This window comes from Leptonychotes weddellii, chromosome 4, assembly GCF_054177405.1.
Source record: "Leptonychotes weddellii isolate Sample4059 chromosome 4, ASM5417740v2, whole genome shotgun sequence".
NCBI classification, from domain to species: domain Eukaryota; kingdom Metazoa; phylum Chordata; class Mammalia; order Carnivora; family Phocidae; genus Leptonychotes; species Leptonychotes weddellii.
The window spans coordinates 107,401,709-107,424,023 of NC_138372.1; the positions used below are offsets into that span (position 1 = coordinate 107,401,709).

General features: G+C 39.0%; 1 protein-coding gene across 5 annotated transcripts in view; it reads left to right on the forward strand.

Moving 5' to 3' along the window:
* Positions 1-22,315, forward strand: part of CHD7 (chromodomain helicase DNA binding protein 7) — a 187,930-nt gene that overhangs the window by 130,572 nt on the left and 35,043 nt on the right. For all 5 annotated transcript variants that reach the window (XM_081816039.1, XM_081816035.1, XM_081816038.1 and 2 more), the window contains exons 8-15: positions 6,005-6,119; positions 9,320-9,403; positions 11,012-11,149; positions 11,246-11,367; positions 11,731-11,974; positions 13,294-13,470; positions 18,396-18,539; positions 19,875-20,130. In XM_081816039.1, the coding sequence (XP_081672165.1) occupies positions 6,005-6,119; positions 9,320-9,403; positions 11,012-11,149; positions 11,246-11,367; positions 11,731-11,974; positions 13,294-13,470; positions 18,396-18,539; positions 19,875-20,130 (1,280 nt within the window). The remainder of the gene's footprint in view (positions 1-6,004; positions 6,120-9,319; positions 9,404-11,011; positions 11,150-11,245; positions 11,368-11,730; positions 11,975-13,293; positions 13,471-18,395; positions 18,540-19,874; positions 20,131-22,315) is intronic.

Genomic DNA, 22,315 nt, shown 5'->3' on the forward strand with positions numbered 1-22,315 from the left:
AAAAAAAAAAAATGTTCAAGGCAAGGAGCTCAAGTACCATATTGAATAGGTTCTTGAGTTTAAAGAGAGGCTTTTGGGAGCTGCTGTCAAAACAGCCTAAGAAAATTTACCCTACTCTTAGAAGATGAAAGCATCAGGCCCATGGTTTCTATCATTGTCCTTTGTTGCAACTGGCACTGTGTTAATAAACTAATATAGTTGTGAAGTTTTGTGAGCAAGACCCTTACCAAGTGAAAAGATGAAAAAGTCTCTTGTCAGTGTTATTGTGGAAGTTCAGTGAAATACAGAATACAGTGATAAAAAATGCTTGGTCTGTATTAGGTGGGTGTTGTCATCATTTTATACTTAGAGCACGATGAGTTGTACACATGTGGAAATTATACATATGACATGATTTCATATATAGTCATTTGAGGGAAGTGTCAGGATCGGTGAGGAAGAGATAACTAAGTAAGCCAGAGAGAGTTCTCTGGTAGATTTATCAAATCAGACATAGAGCAAAGAAGTTCAAGTATTGATTCCCACAAAATGGCACCATGAGTTAGGCATCCATCCAAATCAGCATGTGGAAGTGGGGCTTGAGGTGCTTGATTCATTCGTGACTAGGTACTGCCCTCCCAGGCCAGGGGACACCAGTCATCCTTCGTCGGTCATGTGAGATGAGGCAAACATAGTTCTAAAAAAAGAGCTTTTCTGTCTGATATTATTGAGTTCTAAGGGAAATTAAAATTTTCATAAAATTAACAGTTTCTGTTAACCTTTTATTTTGACATAATTTCAGATTTACAGAAAAATTGCAAAATGGTATAAAGAATTCCTGTTGTCCCTTTTTATAATTAAGAAAGTATCTTCTGGAAAGATATTTTTGAGACTGTTAAATGTGATGATAGTTGCTAAGTGAGGATTTACTTATTCCATCACCCATTCTAAATGTATTATTTGGCCGTAAGGGAGAATTTGACCTAAATTTGCTTCTTTGTGGCTGTGTAGACTTGCAGAGTCCTGTTTTATTCAGTGGGCCATAATTCTTTATTATCATATCAGTATTTACTTTGCTCACATTATCCCAGATTGGGCCAGTGGGAACCCCTTCAGGTTGGATCCTGTCTCCCTTTGCTTTGTCCCCACGCTTCTTTGAGCACTTCCTTACTTTCTGACACCAGAGGATATTCCAGACTCATCTTGTAATTTCCCTGTTTAAGTCCTGGACTAGGTTATTTCTCCAAAGAGCCTTGGTTGTTTCTACTGGAGAATGGCATTTAGAAACCACGAGTTGAGTACTAGGTGTGCTCATTGCTGCAGGGGAGTCTGCGCTTCTGGGGCCTCTCAGTGGAGAGGGCTAGGTGGGCCCCCTGCACATGTCTGTGCATGTGCATTCACGTGTGCACGATACATGTTACATGTACACACGTTTATTACACATACACACATACCTCTGTGTACCTACCTGTCTACTTAACTAACAGCGATGAGAATCAATGCCTTTATAGCAGTAGTTTTGGTTTTATTTCAGCAGCGCCACAGGGCTCATTCAGTCCTTTCTCCTTCCAATAGTAATGACTCCCTTCTTCAACCAGGAGAAACCTGGCTCTTATTATCCCTAATATGTTTGCTTGTTTGTCAGTCCTAGAATATACAGGAAGTGTTTTCCAATTTACTAGACCATATTTTTGTGGAAAAGAAGCCTACCAACTATAAAGTTCATTCAGTGTTTAGAATTTTTGTATTTAGCCAAAGGGTTTTTAGAAGCTAAATACTTGGTTCAGAATTTTCTTGGGTTTATTCTTCTCTTCCCCCAGCCCCCCTTTCAGGGTGGTTATGTTATTTATTTGATACTCAGTTTGGTCTTCAGTTCCTGTCTGTATTTATATTCCATTTTAGCACCCCACCATTCTTCTTTTTTCTTTTTAAGATTTTATATGTTTATCTGAGAGAGAGAGAGAACACGAGCAGTGGGGTGAGGCGGTGAGGCAGAGTGAGAGGGAGAAGCAGACTCCCCACTGAGCAGGAAGCCAGACATGGGGCTCAATTCTAGGACCCTGAGATCATGACCTGAGCCGAAGTCAGACCCTTAGCCGACTGAGCCACCCAGGTGCCTCAACTACCCACCATTCTTGTTGATCTTATTTTCTTCTTTTCAAGTTCATGAAGAGCACGTCCTTTTCCCTTCCCTTCCACCCCATTCCTACTTACCTTGTCACTAATCCCAGATTTATCCTTTCTGTAATTTTTGGCATGAACATGCAGATAACATACATATATATATATGTGTGTGTGTGTGAGTGTGTGTGTAAATACATATATATAAAAATATTTTATATATATAAAATATATATTATTTTCCTCTTCTTTCTTACATACAAAATAGCAACTATCAGTACACATTTGCACTTTGCTTTTTAATAATACTATATTTGGAAGTTAGTATCAATCCGTAAGTCTTCTTCATTCTTTGTTACTGCTGTGTAGTACTCCACTGCATGGCTGTGTCATCGCTCATCCAACCAGTCTCTTATGTATGTGGGCATGTAAATGGCTTCTGATATTTTATAGCTACAGACAATGCTACAGTATATATTCTCATGCCTGTATATTTTCGAATTGTTGGAGGCACAATTTGAGGGTGAATTCCTAGGAGTGGGATTGGTATATTCAAAGGCGAATATATATGTAGTTCTGTTAGGTATTGCCACATTCCCTTTCATAAGGGGATGGCCCTTTGCATTCCTACCAACAATGTAAGAGACCACCTCTTTCCCTACAACCTTTCCAACGTAGTATGGTGGTTTCATTTTTTGGGAGAAATTGTATTTCGCTTTAGTTTTTTTTTTTTTTATTTGTGAATGAGAACATCTTTTCATAAATTTAATGACCATTTTTATATTTTCTTTTGTCAGGTGTGTGTTCATGTCTTCTGCCCATTTTTCTGTTGTGCTTTAGTCCTTTTTCTGTGTTATATGTTGCAATTATGCTTTCCCAGTTTCAGTTGTCCTTTGACTTTATATTTTTATTGCACTGTAAATTAAATAAATTTTTATGTTGTTAGATTTATTAATCTTTTCTCTTATTGGATATGGCTTTTGAGCCATAGCTAGAAAGCTTTTCCCTATCCCCAGGTTAAAGAGAATTTGCCATGTTTTCCTCTAGTACCTACATGGTCTCATTTTCTGTATACAGATGCTTAATCCACTTAGTGTTTATTCTTCAGTATGGTATAAAACACAATAATATTTGTTCTGATTTTATACTTTTCCAAATATTGTTGTTCTAGCACCATTATTTACAAAGTCCATCTTTGTCCCAGTGATTTGAGATGTAACCCTTATCATGTACTAAATTTATGTATTTATTTGGAAATATATTTGTATCTTTTATTTTTTTTTTTTTAGAGAGAGAGAGAGAGAGCAGGGGAGGGCCAGAGGGGGAGAGAGAACCTGCACTGGGCTTGATCTCATGACCCTGAGATCCTGACCTAAGCCAAAATCAAGTATTGGGTGCTCCACCCAGGTGCCCCTATACCATATTTTAATCCTTTGGTCTGCCTGTCTATTCATGAGCCAGTAGCACACTGTTCTACTTATAAAGGCTTTATAGTGTATTTTAATATCTGGTATATCTAGTTTCCCCTAAAAACTTTTCCTTTTTAGTGTTTTCCTGGATGTCCTTGCATGTTTATTTTTATATATAAGTCAGTATTAACCTGTCCATCACCATAAAAATGCTTGTTTATATTTTATTTATACGTATATTGTGTTACATTTACAAATTTATGATTTATGACGTTGACTCATGCTATCTAAAAATAAGGATGTCTTTCTAGTTGGTCCAGCTCTATTTTTGTGTCTTTTAGAAGGGTTTTAGGGGCACCTGGGTGGCTCAGACGGTTAGAAGGGTTTTAAATATTTCCTTATGTAAATTTCACACTTTTTTTTGTTGTTAAATTTATTGCTAAGCATTTAATCTTGTTGATAACATAAAAGAGGTTTTCTCTACCATTGTATCTTCTAACTGGTTATTGTTTGTGTAAATGGAAGCTATTGGCTTCTGTATGTTAATTTTATATCCTGCTACATTGCTAAATTATTTCATTTTATTATTTGAATTAGTAGTTTTCTAATTGACTCTCTAGGGTTTTCCAGTTATGCAATCATATCATTTGCAAATAGAGATAGTTTTGCTTCTTACTTTCCAATTATTGCTCCTCTTGTTTTCTCTTGTCTAATAGCATTGGCTAATGCCTCAAATACAATATTGAATAATAGTGGAAGCAGTGGGGGGTGCCTGGGTGGCTCAGTCGTTAGGCATCTGCCTTTGGCTTGGGTCATGATCCCAGGGTCCTGGGATCGAGCCCCGCATCGGGCTCCCTGCTCCACGGGAGGCCTGCTTCTCCCTCTTCCACTCTCCCTGCTTGTGTTCCTGCTCTCGCTCTGTCAAATAAATAAAATCTTTAAAAAAAAAAAAAATAGTGGAGACAGTGGGCATGCTTGCCTTCTTTCTGATCTTAGTGGAAGAGTCCGTGGTTTTTCTCCATTTAGGAAAGCAGAGTCAGTATCCAAAAATTCCAGCCCAGTTTACAAGAGGAAGAGTGAGACTGATGCCTCTGTCCACTTCACAGCCACACTGGTGGTGCTTTAAAGGCATGTGTACCTCAGCAAAGACAGAGTGTTGACTTGCACCCATGCCTTTTTCTATCCAATAAGTAGACTAGACTAGGTTATTTTTTATAATATTTGTTTCTTGATAATATGCAGTAACAGTATTGCATATTACTTATTGGAAATTGGGAAAGTACTTGAAAGTAGAAAAGAAAATACTTGCAGTCTTACCACCCAGAAAATATCATTATTCACATATTGATGCATTTTCATCTAGTCTTTTTTCTCTGTGTGTATGTGTGTACAGGGTTTATATCAATTCCTATCCTATCGAGGCATATGTATTTAAAGTCCTTGTCTCTGTCAGTCAATTGTAGGACTAAAACAGTCCTACCTTTTGCATATTAGACTTTACATAAATATAAATGATATGACACTTAATATCATAAGCCTTTCCCATGTCATTAATCATTTTTGACAGATTTTAGAATGGCTGCATAATTTCTAAGAGTAGTAGTACCTTGATTTTGAAATAGGTACATATTCAGGCACCTCATTTCTTTTTAATGTCATCACCAGAAAGAGAAATAAGAGACAGTCCAGGCTATCTGGGACAGGGAGAAAATGATGGTACAAAAGAGTATTGAAAGAGCAAACCAAAGAATGTCAAAGCTGCCGTAAAATATTAACTATATACCTGTGAGTCTCAGGGAAGTAAAAGGGAGGGTGAGAGTGTTCAAGTTGAGGTTAGAGAGAACACCTGTGCTCGGAGCAGGCATGGTGAATCTGAAGAGGAGGGGACTGGCTCAGTGCGAGGACCAGGTAGACAGTAGAGAGTGACAAATTCACGGGGGTCCAAGAAACATCATTTCAGAGCTCCTGGATGAATGAGGCTGGCAGGGCAGAAACTGACCAGGGGCTGGTTGGGTCATGGGTGTTCAGAGAGCAGGTGAGGGTTCTTTTCTCTCGGATTGCTCTAGAAGGACTAAGTTATGTTACCTTTGCTGTTTTAAATCTGAATTCTCTTAACTTGATGAAAACCTTTTATTTCCCAATTAATGATAAAAGGCTGAAAATGTAAATTCATAATTAAGGCCACCCTGTAGTGCTAATTGTTTTTTATTGAAGTGTAATCCATTCACTTATGAAAACAGCTTGTTAGTAGGTCCTTTTCTTTTTTTAATGGGAGATAAATAGGAGAGCTGGAGGCTCAGGACGGAAGACAAATTTCAGGCACAATTATTGATTTTTTTTCTTATTCTCAAACATGAATAATTGTATTGAATGTTGATCAGCAGCCTCTATTAGTAGGTAAACCACTTATTTCGTTCATTATTTAGTTGATTTTTTGGGAATAATAAAAGATTATTTTCTACATGTTTTTCAAGTATATTATTTTATTCTTTTAGCTCTTATCTTCATTGTCAATGGGCATCTGTAGAAGATCTGGAAAAAGATAAGAGAATTCAGCAAAAGATCAAACGATTTAAGGCAAAGCAGGGCCAGAACAAATTCCTTTCAGAGGTATGAAATACCCAGTTAATTTTCTTAAGTAGTAACCTTATTAAAGTGTTCTGAATTTTGAATTTTAGTTTAGCAAATTACTAAGAAAAACTAGTTTCCCTCATTTGGTGCTGTTACTTGCATATTGGTAACTGGTTATTGCTAAAAAAAAAAATTTGTAAACAGGAAATTTCTCATTCTTCCTGTTACTTAGCCTAGAAGATACTGGTCCTTATGATATTATGTGGAAATATGATGGTATCATTAAAATCTTGTAATGAAAGTACAGTTAGCAGATGGTGAAAAAAGTCAGTTTATAAAAGTTCTATTAAGATTTAGTGAGGTAAAGACTCTACAGTAAGTATTAAGTACAGTTTCTAGAATATAAGTTACTTCTATTAAGGAAAGAATGTGGCGGATTTCTTTTGTTCAAGTTAATGCCCGATTACAGAGTTTACTAAGCTCATTTTTACAAATGATGTGCTGTAGTATGGAAGTTGGTATAATGTCTTTGCCTGTCTCCCTTTATTCTAAGTTATCAATGATAGAAAGGTAACCATACCTAGGGCAGGGAAGGAAATCTGCATTTTTTGAAAGAAGTGCCAAGTTCTCCAGGGTACTCGATTGTATTAAAAAATGTTTTTGCAGACTGCTTACTGGGGTCTCTGGACTTTTGCTCACCAGTTTGATTTCACAGCCTCAAGAAGATAAAAGAGAAACCTTTACACTGAAAGATTAAACTTGCTGATTTATTAGTTTTCCTTTCTATAAAGGAGTTAACAAAATGTAAACAGCAAAGAAGTGTGAAATTTGATGCAAAATAATACCTGTTTAACAACCTACTTCACACCCCCTTCCCTTTTTGGACATGGGGTGGGGTGGGGACGGAAGAGTGTTCAGTATTTTTATGTCATAAAATCCTTATAATCTCAGGTGACAAGTCTGTGTTCTTCTGGAATCTGATTTCCATGCTCCCAACAGGCAGATTGTAAAGTTTGTATTAGATGGGTGATTGGGTGGTGGTAGTTTTATTGGACATATGTCTGCATCACCCCCTTTCCTGATGGTTCAGCTTATTTGCAGTGCAGTAATTAACACTGAGGGGAATGGATTGTTCACATGTGACTCACTCACCTCTCAGAGAATATTTAAGTGATTTTTTTTTTTGATAGGCAGTTCCTAAGAAATACCATAAAATCCTATTTTTTGTGCCCTTCTTAATGAAACTGAAGTTAAATGTTGGTGACATTAGGCAAGTTGACATCATTAGCTTCCTTTTAGAAAGAGATATCATGTGTTCCGGTGACCTATTCTCCATGGATCAGTGGAGGGAGAAGGCAAGAGTGCAGTGGAACACCCCCGCCCCCATCCTTAAGTCCTGGTTCTGTTTATGAAATTTATTTGGAATCTGTTTGCTGGTGTCAGATGCAATTTAGGGATTTGTGCCTGGCCCTAGCTATGTAGCCTTATCTATTTGGGTCTACCTATGTGAATATCCTGTACCACAATTGACATACATTATCTTGAGTGGTAACTTGGCAACTAGAAATCTTAAATTTTGTCCCAAGTGGAAGTAGCGGAAACTTCAGTCCGAAAAGATGCTCTGAGGGCAAGCACGAAAGGATAGCAACTCCCTTCCTCTCTTTCTCTTTCACACACACACACACACACCCACCCACCCCCACATGCCCTGTTCCATAGACGGTCCTGCTTTCAGGTGTTCCATGGTTCTGCTACTTTGGGTTTTTAATTATGACTGCTTTGCATTCTTTGTTTCACCTTAGGCGCCCTTAGAAGTCCGCTGCAACTAAAATCTTTGTTTAAACTGGAAATTGCATCACATGCATGACGGCGCAGATTACTCACTAGAAGGATGGAAATGTTTAGGAGTAAGGTTAAGGATTTTAATTCATCAGTGAAAGCTGCCATTTAAGAACAAGGGGTCTTAAAAGGAGCTTTTATCATCAAAACCTAGTTTATGGGAAGTTTTCAGTGTTCATGCTGTATATGAATAATGCATACATATTGTGTACCTAAACCTAGAAGCTTTTGACAAAGCCAGTGCATTAATACATTAACATTTTAAATGAACTGAATGTTTTCAATGAATTTTTTGCCTTACTAATCAACGCTGTGTAAGGGCCCGAGGCATTTGAAACACATTTTTGTATTTCTGATTTTTTTTCATTATTCAGAGTTCAAAGGACCCAAACCAGACGTTTTAAATGGACACAGTAGCCCAGAGAATGTTTGCTATCCTTGAGCCGACTGTGACCAAACAGCTTATCTTTTCAGCCTGCAATTTAGAGGATATGAACGGTGTCTAAGTGACTTCTAATATATCTTGCAGAAGCCTTTTAATGCAGTTATGTTACTGATAAATTCATCTCGAGGAACACATGAGAATGTGTCTTCTGTTTTCTAACTTGCCTGACTCTGACTTCTTTAAAGTGTGGCATAGTCTATAATTTCTCTTTAAGCCATCTTCTGTTATTCTGTTCTCTTATAGGAGATAACTTTGCAAGCAAGTTAGTATTTACTTTTGTAAAGATTGTTAATACATTGGGTAAATAACCCAATTATTTAAGCCTCATTTCTTCATCCTTAATATTTTTAGCCAGCTGCTCTATATTCAGTACAAGTAAATCATTAGAACGCTTAGATTAACGGTAAGACCATATTCAAATGAGGTACTAATATTGATTAGTGAAGACGACCAGACACCCTAAACTATTCACACTAAAATAGGAAATTCACTGGTTTCATTGTTTTTGTCTTTGGAATAGCATTGTGTAAGTGATGCTATAAGGCCTCAGACAACTCCAGTAGTTATGAGATAGCACTTACTGTGCATGGCTCTGAGTCTTTACTGCAAGCTGTAGTTTCGAGAATACTAAATGTATTGCATGCCATAAGCCTTTTGGATTGCTCATTAGTGAATTGTAATTTCACACTTCATTTAAAATATTCCTAAACATTCTCTCACAGTAAAAAGGTTTCACACAGTAATTAAAAGACCCAGTTAACAAAGTCTGAGAAGTCTGATTTCCTCATGGGGAATGATTTTGCTAAATTGTAGCATTTCAATTAATATAATAGAATTTGCCAAATATAAATTTTATTTTGCTGTGACCCAGGATATTATTGCCTGGTGAAAAGTGAAATAACGTTTACTCTTAGGAGTTAAATAAACATTTTAACTTTGTTTTCCTTTGGTGCAGATTGAAGATGAGCTTTTTAATCCAGATTATGTGGAGGTTGACCGGATAATGGACTTTGCACGTAGCACAGATGAACGGGGAGAGGTAACAGAAGATCATTTGTATTAGGGGGCAGTGACTCAGACGGTTTAAGTGTGTTTACAGAGAATGATTATGGAATCCTAGATCTGGTCCTGGTCAGAGCCCTGGATGGTGACACAGTTGGTCTAAATTTAACTGAAGCTTTTGACTGACTATTAGTTTTATGACCTAATAAGAGCACTCAGTGTGTTCTTTGTTTAGTGTGCGAGCTTTTTAAAAGAAATCAATTTTCAATATGAAACAAATACATTGGCATTTTACACGATTTCAGAATATGATCAATAAAGAAGAATGCAATACAGTTTGGTATAAACCCAGTATGAAGCACAAATTTCCCATACATAATTAAGAGTGCTCTTGTAGCAGAATGGAATTTAATGTTACTTAACATTATACATCCTTAGTGAAGTTGATGGACCTCATTTAATGTAGTGCCCAGAGGACAATGTAAAATAATTCTCTTTATGAGATCTTGGCATTTCTCAGGTTGCTTTGCAGAACTCTGTGAGGTCGTAAAGGACGGTTGATTAGGGCAGTAGGGGTGAAGACAAGTCTGGTGCCTTCCTGAGCATATTGTCTAAGGAATGATATATGCACCCACCATGAGTTCTGTCATTCTTGGCTTCTTTGTGTAAATTAAATTTTATATAAAATGTTTAGATCTTGCTTATCTAGTGAGAGTCTGCAGTGAACTCCCATTTTTTTTTCCCCCAAACTCTGTATCATGAGGTCCATGATGTTTCAAGGACTGTGTCTGTAATGTGATGTTTACTTTTCTAGCATTACTTAGCTGTACTTAAAAGAAAATTGTTTTATTGCATATTTATGTAGCACAGTGGGTGTTTTTAACATCACAACCAGGTGTACCTTAGTCTTGAAGTGAAGGTTGACCACCCAAGTATTTTCTAGAAGAAAGACAAAGGAAATCCTGTTGATCTGCATTACTCAACATATTTTGTTCTCCAATCTATGAGAGCTCAAACACTATATTTTTTATTTATTTATTTTTTTAAAGTTTTAATTAAGTAATCTCTACGCCCAATGTGGGGCCCAAATTTACGACCTCAAGATTAAGGGTCGCATGCTCTTCTGACTGAGCCAGCCAGGTGCCCCTCAAACACTTTATTTTAAAGGGATTGGATACAAACAATACCTCTCTCTTTAAGAAAAAGGCAGAGATACTAATAAATTCAAGCTGGTTTCTCATTCTTTAAGAAACTAGCCAATAATGTAAATATACTATGATGATTTACCATGTAAGTCTGAATCAGACACCCGTTAAATGATTTGCACAGATAAGAATAAGGCTTAAATTCAGCTGTGTTATTCACAAGCCATTTCTTTATATTTTTTGGCTTGAACATAGCAGTGAATTTGATAAAAATTAGCTTGTTCTGATGATACCCAGTAATATTATTTCTAGTTTGTGCTTGATACTGTTAACTAGGGATGACTGTGTAATGGTTGTAGTTTTAAATAAAGTTCTACCAACTCATTCTTACTGTTGCTGGGGTCGTGTCTCTCAATAAGTAATGTACGTGTGTGTGTGTGTGTGTGTGTGTGTATTTTGATCAAATGAATCCAATTCTAATTTATTTAAACCTGGCCCAGCCTGTGACTCACTATCTGGTGAAGTGGTGCTCCCTGCCTTACGAAGACAGCACGTGGGAGCTAAAGCAGGACATAGATCAAGCGAAGATCGAAGAGTTTGAGAAACTAATGTCCAGGGAGCCAGAAACAGAGCGTGTGGTAAGACTTGGCTAATGGTGAAGGATTTAATTTGAAAATAGCATAGTGGTGTGGTCTTGGAGAAACCACTAATGGGATTTACTATATTTGAAACAGGAGCGACCTCCTGCTGATGATTGGAAGAAATCGGAGAGTTCCAGGGAGTACAAAAACAATAACAAACTCAGGGAATACCAGTTGGAGGGAGTAAACTGGCTACTTTTCAATTGGTACAACATGTATGTAAAAAGCATGTTTTTCTTCACTTTTAAGAAGGCCTATAGCTGTTTTCCTTTGTAGTCATTGAAAATATTAATCAAATAATGTCACACTTTAATCTCTAATAAGAATTATGAAAAACAGCCAGGATCGGAAGTATGCTTAATATTTATCCAACAAACATTAATACAGAGATATTGATAAGACATAGGTAGAAATAATTTTTATGCCTTAGAGAATTTTGTTTGAAAATGTATTTTGTTGAACTAAGGGAACATTTGAGATATGCATTTGTGATTATAATAGTATATGTTTTGTGAAAAGAAAGCAGCGTCTAATATCTGTACTTATTAAACTTTTTGTGTTTTATTTCCTTCCCAAAGGCGAAACTGCATTTTAGCAGATGAAATGGGTTTGGGAAAAACTATCCAGTCCATTACATTTCTCTATGAGATATATTTGAAAGGAATCCATGGCCCTTTTTTAGTAATTGCCCCATTGTCCACAATCCCCAACTGGGAAAGGGAATTCCGTACCTGGACAGAGTTGAATGTGGTTGTGTATCATGGGAGTCAAGCTAGTCGTCGGACCATTCAGTTGTATGAAATGTACTTCAAAGATCCCCAGGTAAAATGTCACAAGTGGTATTCTTTATTCCTATTATGTACGTTTTAAGGCACTGGATATTAAAATGGTCTCAGACATTTTGGGGGAAGGTCTAGGTTTTACAAAATTGAGAAATTTGCTTTAGATTTCTTACCCAATTGTGTTATATTTTCGCATCTTATAAATACAGCTAATTTTTACAGCTTTGGTGGTTCTGATTATCTGATAAGAATAAATGAAATATTTTCACCTTGGGTGACTGTGGAAAATCATTTAATGTTTTGATATGCTAATTGGTTTTATTTTGCAAGCCTAAGAAAAAGCTAAACAGAAAATGGTGTTATTAAATGTAAGTGGAAGTAAAAATTACTAGGCATTTCATGTTGAGTGAAATACACCCAAAGGGAATAACTTCTGCTCTGACTCTTAGTAGCACTTGGTATAATTTTTTTTTTTAAGATTTTATTTATTTATTTGAGAGAATGAGAGAGAGAGAGCATGAGAGGGGGGAGGGTCAGAGGGCAAAGCAGGCTCCCTGCTGAGCAGGGAGCCCGATGCGGGACTTGATCCTGGGACTCCAGGATCATGACCTGAGCCGAAGGCAGTGGCTTAACCAACTGAACCACCCAGGCGCCCCACTTGGTATAATTTTTTACTTATGCTTCTTACCTGTATACAGTTATTCTATGATACTGACAGTGAAGCATTATAAATGACAAGAATAGTATCTGCTAAAATAGTTTTAAGCTTATATAAGGTGGTAAGGAGAAGTCCTATTACTGGAAATAGGACAGAGTTTTGTTTTATAGGTTTGCTTTAAGTATAAAATCTGCAATTAAATACTTCAAGGAGAAAAATACTGAAATCTATTTTGGTGTTTATCTCTAGATTTGAGAGATGGTTATAAGTTCTACCCTAAGTGAATGGTTTTTTTCATTTAGCACTTCAGTAGTAAAAAATAAGTTAACAAAGGTTAAAAAAAAAAGTAAAAGGTTTTAAACAGTAAAAAAGTTTTTAAAAGCTACCTTAGTACATAATCCCCTTGGCTTTTCACCTTTTTGGGGTCTGTAGGATGTAACTAGGATGACCACACTTAGTGGCACTTTACTACATATGATCTGTAGGGAAATTGGATAGGAAATTTTACTAATGATTTTCAGATTTCTTTAAAAAGGAAAAGGGTTTTAAAGCTTCCCTGCAAAACACCTGGAAAACAAAATACAAGTGTTACCTAAAATAAAGATGTCCCCGAAAGATAAATACATCTGTTCTATGCTATTTATTAATCAAAGTTAATGTAATCTCTAATGCTAAATAATAATTTAGAACTGTTCTCATAGGGTCGAGTGATAAAAGGGTCCTATAAGTTTCATGCCATCATCACTACATTTGAGATGATTTTGACGGATTGTCCTGAGCTGCGGAATATTCCATGGCGCTGTGTAGTCATTGATGAAGCCCACAGGCTGAAGAATAGGAACTGCAAGCTGCTGGAGGGGCTCAAGATGATGGACTTGGTCAGTGATCATATTGATGATTCCATTGAACCTGAACAGAATCGTTACTGACTCAGTGTTCCCGCTGCTCTGAATGTGACTGATACCTGTGTAGGGTGTTTTTTAAAGCCTGTCAAATAAGGTGATAGGTCCTCCTGAGCTTTTAGTTACTCAAAAGTTGCTGCCCTTCTCGATCCTTATATTGTTGGCTGGTTTCTTTGCATGATTGTATTACAGTAGGGTATAAGTCAGGATATTTTCACTGAAATGAGTTTCAGATATTTGCTTTTCCCTTTTGTTTATACATACTGCCATTTCATAACCTTGGTGGGCCAGGCATTGTCCCGGTGATGATAATGAAGTTATATTCCAGGGCTCAATGGTTTTGGCACATTGGATCCGGTAGAACTTGTAGATGCAAGTTCTTTATATGGATTAATACCTGGAATTGGTCAAGTTCACACAGACACTTAGAAGTTTGGGGCATTACAAGACCTTGAATTTGATCTGGAGTTTTACACCACACTTACCCCATACTCTCCCTGCTTCCTAAGAGGTGGTCAGGTTTTTCTGGTTAGATTTTTCTAGATTGTTTTCAGTAGGAGTGTTACGGGATAAGATAGAGGTGGTAGGATTTGATTGATTTTCTGTTCCATGCTTCTGTGTGTTTGGTTTCCTAGCAGAAATTATTACATGACTTCAGTCATCCTCAGACTTCTTTGTTCTCTGTAGTTTGCAAGGTGGGTTTTGATCACTTGCTTTCATTTTTAATGTACATTTTAAAAGCAATGTTACTGTCATTCAGTAACATTGGATGTTTTGCTGAGTTTCTAAAAAGTGCAAAAGATTTTTAAAATCTCTTTGATGTTGACTTCAGTAGATTATTTTGATCTCTTGTTAATTGAGAGTTGAGATGGGGAGAACATTCTATACATTCATGGCTATAAATTTTGTTAATGAAGACTGGGACTACCAAAAAGAACACTTAAAAGCTTTTTGTTGCAGCTGGTTCTTTGGAGCAATTTCTTTTATTCATTAGCCAGTGATTCTTTTAATTAAAAACAAACAAAATCTAGCTTTGTTTAAAGGGAAAAAGTCTGACTGAATTATTCTATTAAGGATGGGATTTCCCATCCTAAGACCTTTCTCAAATCAGTTTATATTATTTGGTGACCAATCCACAAAAGAAAGGAGAACACTTATAAACAGTGACCAGCCGTGAAGACATAGGCGAGCACATGGAAAAGAAACTCCGGGACTGTATTTGGTCTCTCCAGGCAGCACTTGGGCATTACATTTGCAGGCAAATGTGAGTGTTCATGAAATACCTAACTCCATCTTCCGAGTAGGGACCCATCTTTACAGTGGTCCACAGAAAAGACAGAGTACCATTTTCTGAAGGCTTAAATAGCCACCTGAGTTTATCTAAGTTGTTTCCTATTTTTTTTTTTTTAAGATTTTATTTATTTATTTGAGAGAGAGAGAATGAGAGACAGAGAGCACGAGAGGGAAGAGGGTCAGAGGGAGAAGCAGACCCCCTGCTGAGCAGGGAGCCCGATGCGGGACTCGATCCCGGGACTCCAGGATCATGACCTGAGCCGAAGGCAGTCGCTTAACCAACTGAGCCACCCAGGCGCCCTTAAGTTGTTTCCTATTATTAGTTTATGTGCTCCCAGGCAGTCGATTCTTACTGCAAAACAGTCCTCCATTGGTGCATACAGTTGAGTTAAATGCTGTCAACATCATATAGTCTAATTGTCATTGGGAGACTTGAAATAGTTTTCTGTTGTTTGTAGTAACAGTTCATTAATGGATTAGAATCTCTTATCCAGATAATTTTTCTGTTACGTACTTCAGTGTTCCCTAATCTCTTTTCACATAATGGCACATCCAGAAAGTGGTAATATTCTGTGTGTACCATTACAGCATGTCATGGTGGGGCAAGCCGAGAATGCTGCCCATTGCCACAGGTGACCAGCCCTGGGGTCTGACTCTCAGCCCTTGCCGGCTGCATCGAGGACTTGCGTACCTGTAACTCATTCTTGGCTCACCCACTGGGAAACTCTGATAAGCACATGAACAAAATAATTGTTTTTCTGACAATCAAGAATTTTTCTTAGAACGATGTTTTCAAGGTGAAACACAGTACTGTTGTTTAGAATTAGAATGCAATTGTATTTGTCTAGTTCTGAACAACTCCTTGGTTGACCTTTAAATCCTTACTTACAGTAAATACCATGAGAACTTATACACTGGCCATTTTTTATTCTTCTTTTCTGGAATAAGTCACAGTGAAAATAACGAGTTTATCTGGCTACAGAGCAGGTCAGAGGGAACTGCTGTTTCTTGCACTAGACTCAGGATGAAGGTGCACTTGATGAGGATCATGTTCTAAGTGCATTCTCAGAAAGAGAGGGCCAATGAATGTCTTCAGCTCTCCCATCACAAAAGAAATGCTTGTGAAGATGATTTGTAGAGGGACATTTATGGTCTTCACCATCCTCTGCGGGAGCTCTGGAAAGCAAAGCCATCTCCTTGTCCCTCGGTGACAAGGAGGGGATTCTCTGGAGGTGGTAGTAGTTCTCGTTGATTCTGTCATCTCATCTTTCATTGTCAGGAGGCCTCACACAAATTAAAGAGTCTGCTGAAATAAAATTAAATGGTCATCACTCCAGCAGAGCTAAAAAGAATGGTAATGTTTTCAAACCAAAAGCATATTTGCTGACATAGTTGAGCTTGGAGGTGATAAGCCTGCTAACATGTAACGTCTCTTACATGACGTTCTGTGACACTCTGTATTAATCACATGTTATTTCACAGTTACTTTCAAATGGAAACTTGGTTTTATTCCACTACTCATATGTAACCTTTTAAAAATGTCATGTGTGTAACCGTTTGGGATAACTGGCTTTAAACAGCCCTTGAGGGAAAGCAGCATAAAAAAGGAGTCCCTCTCAGGGCGCCTGGGTGGTTCAGTTGATCTCTGCTCAGGTCTTAGTCTCAGAATTGTGGGTTTAAGCCCCGTGTTCAATTAAAAAAAAAAAGGAGCCCCTTTTCTTTTTTCAAATATGTTTATTTTGAAATGAGTAAGTTAAAAGGCTTTTTCTGAAGTATTTGTTTAGAGGTTAAGGATTTAGCTCAATCATAAGGGATAGGAGAAAACTGGGAGACAATCTTAGAGTATCAGTATAGCTCTTTCCTGAGTCTGTGACAGTTTTAAAAAATTCTTGGATAAGGTAATTCAGAACTGAAGTATGTCAGGGACTGTGGCCCATGTTACCCACCAATATGGTTATATATTAGAGTATCTATTTTTTTCTTTTCTTTTCTTTCTTTCTTTTTTTTTTTTTTTGAGAGAGAGAGATGGAGGAGGGAGGGGCAGAGGGAGAGGGAGAGGAAGAAATCTCAAGCAGACTCCACACCCAGCATGGAAACCGACGCAGGCCTTGATCTCACACCACTGAGATCATGACCTGAGCTTAAATCAAGAGTCAGATGCTTAACTGACTGAGTCACCCAGGCACCCCTATATTAGAAAATCTTGAACTGATTTGCAAACTCCTTACTCTTTATGAAGTTAATGAGTCTGAGGATGATGGTGGTCTGTGTATATTCCTGAGAGACACCTTTATTCAAAAGGGAGAAAAGGAGAAAGAAAAGCAAACTGAACTGCTTTACCTTACTTTCAAAGAGCTTCATTGGCATATAAGACATGATGGATATTAGAAAAATTAACATGTCCTTACCCTAGTTAACATCGTTTATCTAGTATTTACTGAGCATATACTCTCTCCTTGGCAACCAAGTCTTGTCAGATTTCACGTTAAGTCAGAATAATTTGAACCTACTAGAAAGTAGGATCACTTTCTTCTTTTTTTTTTTTTTGGATCACTTTCTGAAATAGTTTTATTCGCTGTACTATGTATCAAATGGCCAAACAAAATATTAAGTAATAAGACCCTTAAGATTAATAAACTCACATAGTTAAAACTGGTCACTGAGAAATAGCTCCTCTGTGTTGGATATATAAAATACAAAGACAAGGGTATAGATGCATAAGGAAAGCTGGAGAAAGAGCTCATAAACAGGAAGAATTATTTTAAAGAAATAACCTAACTTGGTTCAAAGAAACAACGTTAGAAATAGCATCTGCTTTAAAAAAAAAGAAAAGAAAAAGTGATTGTGGTATTTAAAACCAAGCTGACCTCTTCGCTAGTTTAAAATTTTTGCAGAACAAAATAGTTTTTCATATGCTGTTGCATGTAGAAGACCTTCTTTTGTCTCTAAAGTGAGTCATGCAGGAAGCAGATGGGGAGAAGAGAACGCTGTTGATGTAGAGAACAGAAAGAAGCATGTGAGCTCTCTCTGAGTCTAGGGATTTTAGGAAAAAACCTCTGGTGGAGAAAAACGTATTGGGACTTAAGAGACTTGCGAAGCCATAGCACTAAAATGCTGACCTTTATCCCAGGAAGAAATGAAATGGCATGACATGTTTACGGGGTCTGCCGCGTTCTAGAGGGCCCGCACCACGTATCTGTCTGAAGCAGGGTCCATGTCTTGTGCCTCTGCCTCTGTGCTCTCTACCTTTACGTTATGGTGGACGCTGAGTTAGCATTAATGAGATGTAGGAAAATGGATATCTAGAGAGAGGTTTTGGTTTTATTTATTTATCTTTAAAGATTTATTTGAGAGCGAGAGCACGTGCGCAGGCACTTGCACCCCCGGGGCAGAGAGGGAAGGAGAGGGAGAGACTCTCAAGCAGACTCCGCCCTAATCACAGAGCCCATCTGGGGCCTGATCCCACACCCGAGATCACACCCCGAGCCGAAACCAAGAGTTGGACACTTGACCGCCTGAGCCACCCAGGTGCCCGAGGAGAGAGGCTTTCATTTTAGGAAACTGTTTTTGTTGCGATTTGCTCAGTTACTTTCCTTGTGTTCCTATAGGAACACAAAGTGCTGCTGACAGGGACCCCACTACAGAACACTGTGGAAGAGCTCTTCAGCTTGCTTCATTTCTTGGAACCAAGTCGCTTCCCTTCAGAAACCACCTTTATGCAAGAATTTGGTGATCTGAAAACTGAGGAACAGGTACTTACCACGTCTACTTTGCACTTTAGTCATATAATTGAAGATTAACCCATGAAATGGCAAAGCACTACTATTTAGCTGTTTAAAAATGTAAATTATATCATTTTTTTCTCACCTAGTAGTTAAGTGAGCTTTATATCTCCTTTCCTTGGGCATTCTGAGTCTTCATTATGGAGGTTTTCTTGTTTGTTTGTCTGTTTGCCCTCATGATGGGCTGTTGAGATTTGTTGGGAGAGGTTACTTACCTTTTCATGTAATTTTTGGACACTGCCATGCTGTTCAGGTCCGTGATTTTGCTTTGTATACTTTTTTTTTTTTTTTTTTAAAGATTTTATTTGAGAGAGAGAGCAGCAGAGGGAGAGGGAGAAGCAGGCCCCCCGCTGAGCAGGGAGCCCGATGCAGGGCTCGACCCCAGGACCCTGGGATCATGACCTGAGCCGAAGGCAGATGCCAAACCGTCTGAGCCACCCAGGCGTCCCTGCTGTGTATACTTTTTGAGCACAGTGTCAGAAACCATGGGAACTTATAGTTATTTTCCTCCTGGAGTTTTGGGATCCTAGTCTTATTTCTTAGCTGTGTATACTCGGTCACATTGCTTAGTTTTCTGAGTCTACATATATTCACTTAAACTACTCCACAGGATTTCTGTGAGAAATAAATGAGGTATTGTGTATGAAAAGCAGTTATTTTACACATCCTAAGAGTTATGTGGGTATTTATTATTATACTGTTTTTGACACGGATATGGAGATATGCTTGCAGTCTTGGTCTTTATGTTCCTCCACAATTTACTGTCTAAAGCCTCTTAGTTTAGTTCAGAGTGAAGTCCGTTTTGTTTTGGTTTTTGCTTTCTTAAAATAAAAACTGTCTTGTGTGCTATATATCCTATTGCCAGTCATCAGAAATGAGAACCAGAGAGTGACATCTCTGCTTGCTTGTTGGTGCAGGGAGTAGGTAGCTCCTGGCCTACTCATTCTGTTAGCTCTTTCCGGAAGGGAAGGGAACTGAAGCGTAGCCACTCCCATGACATCGCCTCTTCCCTCTTCCTCATCATCCCTGTGGCTTAAGACAAACAGAAGGGAAAGCTCAGTGAATAAGTTGGGTTCTTCCCTGCTGTGTGCTTGTCAGGCCTTCTGGCTGTTCGGGCTCCTGGGCAGCTGAAATAGGCCATCTAACGCGGACTCATTCAGCCTTCATGCACTTCTGTCATGCAAGCTGAGAGATTAGTGCCTTCATACCCTTACTGGGCTTTGACAAATGAAGACCAATGGTGAATGAATGTTTTAACATGCAAGCAAATCACGATACCAGTATTTACTTAAGGTCCTTTTTCAGGTGCAAAAACTCCAGGCTATTCTAAAGCCAATGATGTTGCGACGTCTCAAGGAGGATGTGGAAAAGAACTTGGCCCCCAAAGAAGAAACTATTATTGAAGTTGAGCTAACAAACATTCAGAAAAAATATTACCGAGCCATCCTTGAGAAGAATTTCACGTTTCTCTCCAAAGGTGGTGGTCAAGCTAACGTACCTAATCTTTTAAACACTATGATGGAATTACGGAAGTGCTGCAATCATCCATACCTTATTAACGGTAAGCCTGTGCACCAGTAAATGCGTTTAAATGACTCCAGAGGTCCCTTTCTCCCTCCCGACAGAGGATTGTTGCTTTGTGGTCATTACTGGATCCTGTCACCTCAAACGTGGGTTTCACCAGCTTCCTGTTCTCTGTGCCGCCTCCTTCGGTGGTGGCCACAGGCAGGGCACCATTGCCCTTGCTGACCTCTGCCGCGGGACCTCAGCTCACCGTTCTCCTACTTCTCTGCCTCTGTGTCTCACCCCTCGGAGGGAGGTGTTGTACTCATGCCTAAAAATCGTCAAACGTGCTAACAGTTAAAGAGATTAGCCTCAGTTGAGACTTCCTTGCTGTGCATGTGCATGTGTGTGCGTGTGTGTATGTAAATCAGAGCAGTTAAAGAGGAACAGTGTGAGAAGGCAGCTCTCAGCTGTCTGGAGACTTTGGTAGGAGGGAACTTCAGTCTAGAGACGTCTAGGGCCTATTCCCTAAGAAGAAGCGATTGTTTTAAAACTTTGATACTAGTTTGTTTCTGTTACTGATGAATACTTTATGGTCTTCCTGTGTTCTTAACTAAATTGATAGTGTCATGTAACTGATTTGAGTACAAACCTATATTATGTATTTCCGAAAATCATGAAAGGGATAAATATCACAGGCCTGGATGTGTGGGACACTCTGGAGGATACGGGAGCCTTGAGGCTTGTCAGGGATGGAGATGAGAGAAGCCACAGAGAAAGCGATGGTATTGAGACAGGCCTACAGGGGTGGGAAGGAGTTTGCCAGTCAGGGTCAGAAAAAGGAAGGGCATTTAGGCTGATGTAATAACATGAGCAAAGACAAAGAGACAGGAAAACAAAGGGGAACTTGCCCAAAGTGTAAAGTCCGTGTCAGAAACAGTGCAGCAGTGAACGTCAGGCACATGCTGGGACCCTGCTGTGGCAAACCTTGAAGGGCCAGGCCGTGGGATTGGGGCTTTCGTCTGCAGGCAGTGGAGAACCATGGCTAGTGTTGGAGCTGAGAAACGATTCAGGATGACTGATCTGGCAACATCATATAAAACAGATGGGAGGGAGTAGGCAGAGACATACAAGCAGAAAGACCAGCTCGGAGGCTCTTGCTGCCTGCCGTCCTGGCCAGAGTTAAAGAAACGTACGGGTTAAAGAAAGGGGCCGGCCGGCCAACTTGGGGTGTTTGTGCGCAATTATAACGGGCCAGCAAGGCAATATTAGGTTCCTTTGCAGGGGAGTAGGAACAAAGCTTGGTGTTGTCTTTATCACAGTCCATGAAGTTCAAGGGCAGCTAATTTAAAGAGTTCCTGATCTTTCCCCACCCCGTTCCTGACTGACACACCTGTCCATCACCTTAGACCCACAAGTTCCTGTTATTAGATGACAGAGGGGCCCACACCTGCAAGACCGCCTCGGCATTGCCCCTGAGGTCATTGCTGTGGTGTGACATCGATGAATTTCCTTCTACAACTTTGTGCTTTTTAGCTTTGTCTTCCAAAGAGAGTATCGTGTGTGATAATTATATGTTTACCGCGGCTGGCCTACTAATCACCAGTGTGTTAGAGCCTGTGAGACCATTACGGGGCGTGTCAAGCAGCCTGTCCCTGAGTTGGGGAGCTGGAGTTGGGGCTTAGGGTGACTGGTGGTATAAGTAAAGCACATGTGCTTGTGTGATACACACACACACTCTTGCGTTTAATATCTGCTAAAAAGAAAATGAGGAATAGTAGCCTCCAAGGGGGAAGGGAGGGCAGTCACAAAAGAGCTGAAATGCCTCCAGCAGGATGTGTGCGAGAGGGCTGACCTCAGGGGTGGGGCTGTCAGATACCCGCTTGAGCTCCATCAAGTTTGCCTTGTCTGTTTATATGCCAGTGACATGCATTGAACATGTCGAGGGAGGAGTCCTGCGTCCTGTCCCCCTCCCCCCGCCCAGCTGGTGGGTCTCTTCCTTGGCTGATTGCTCTTCAGGGTCATCTTCTATACTTCATGGTTCACCAGGAGTCTCTTAGGACTTGTAAGACTTGGGTCCGTGGCATTATCCTAATTGGTCACACCTTGGGGTCAGCATTTCTGTCCCTGCAGCTTATGAAGTATCTGTTAAGCAGGGGTCTTTATATACCTTTATGTTGAGAAGTTGTAGTTAAAAAAAAAAAAAAAATATATATATATATATATATATATATGCATCCCCC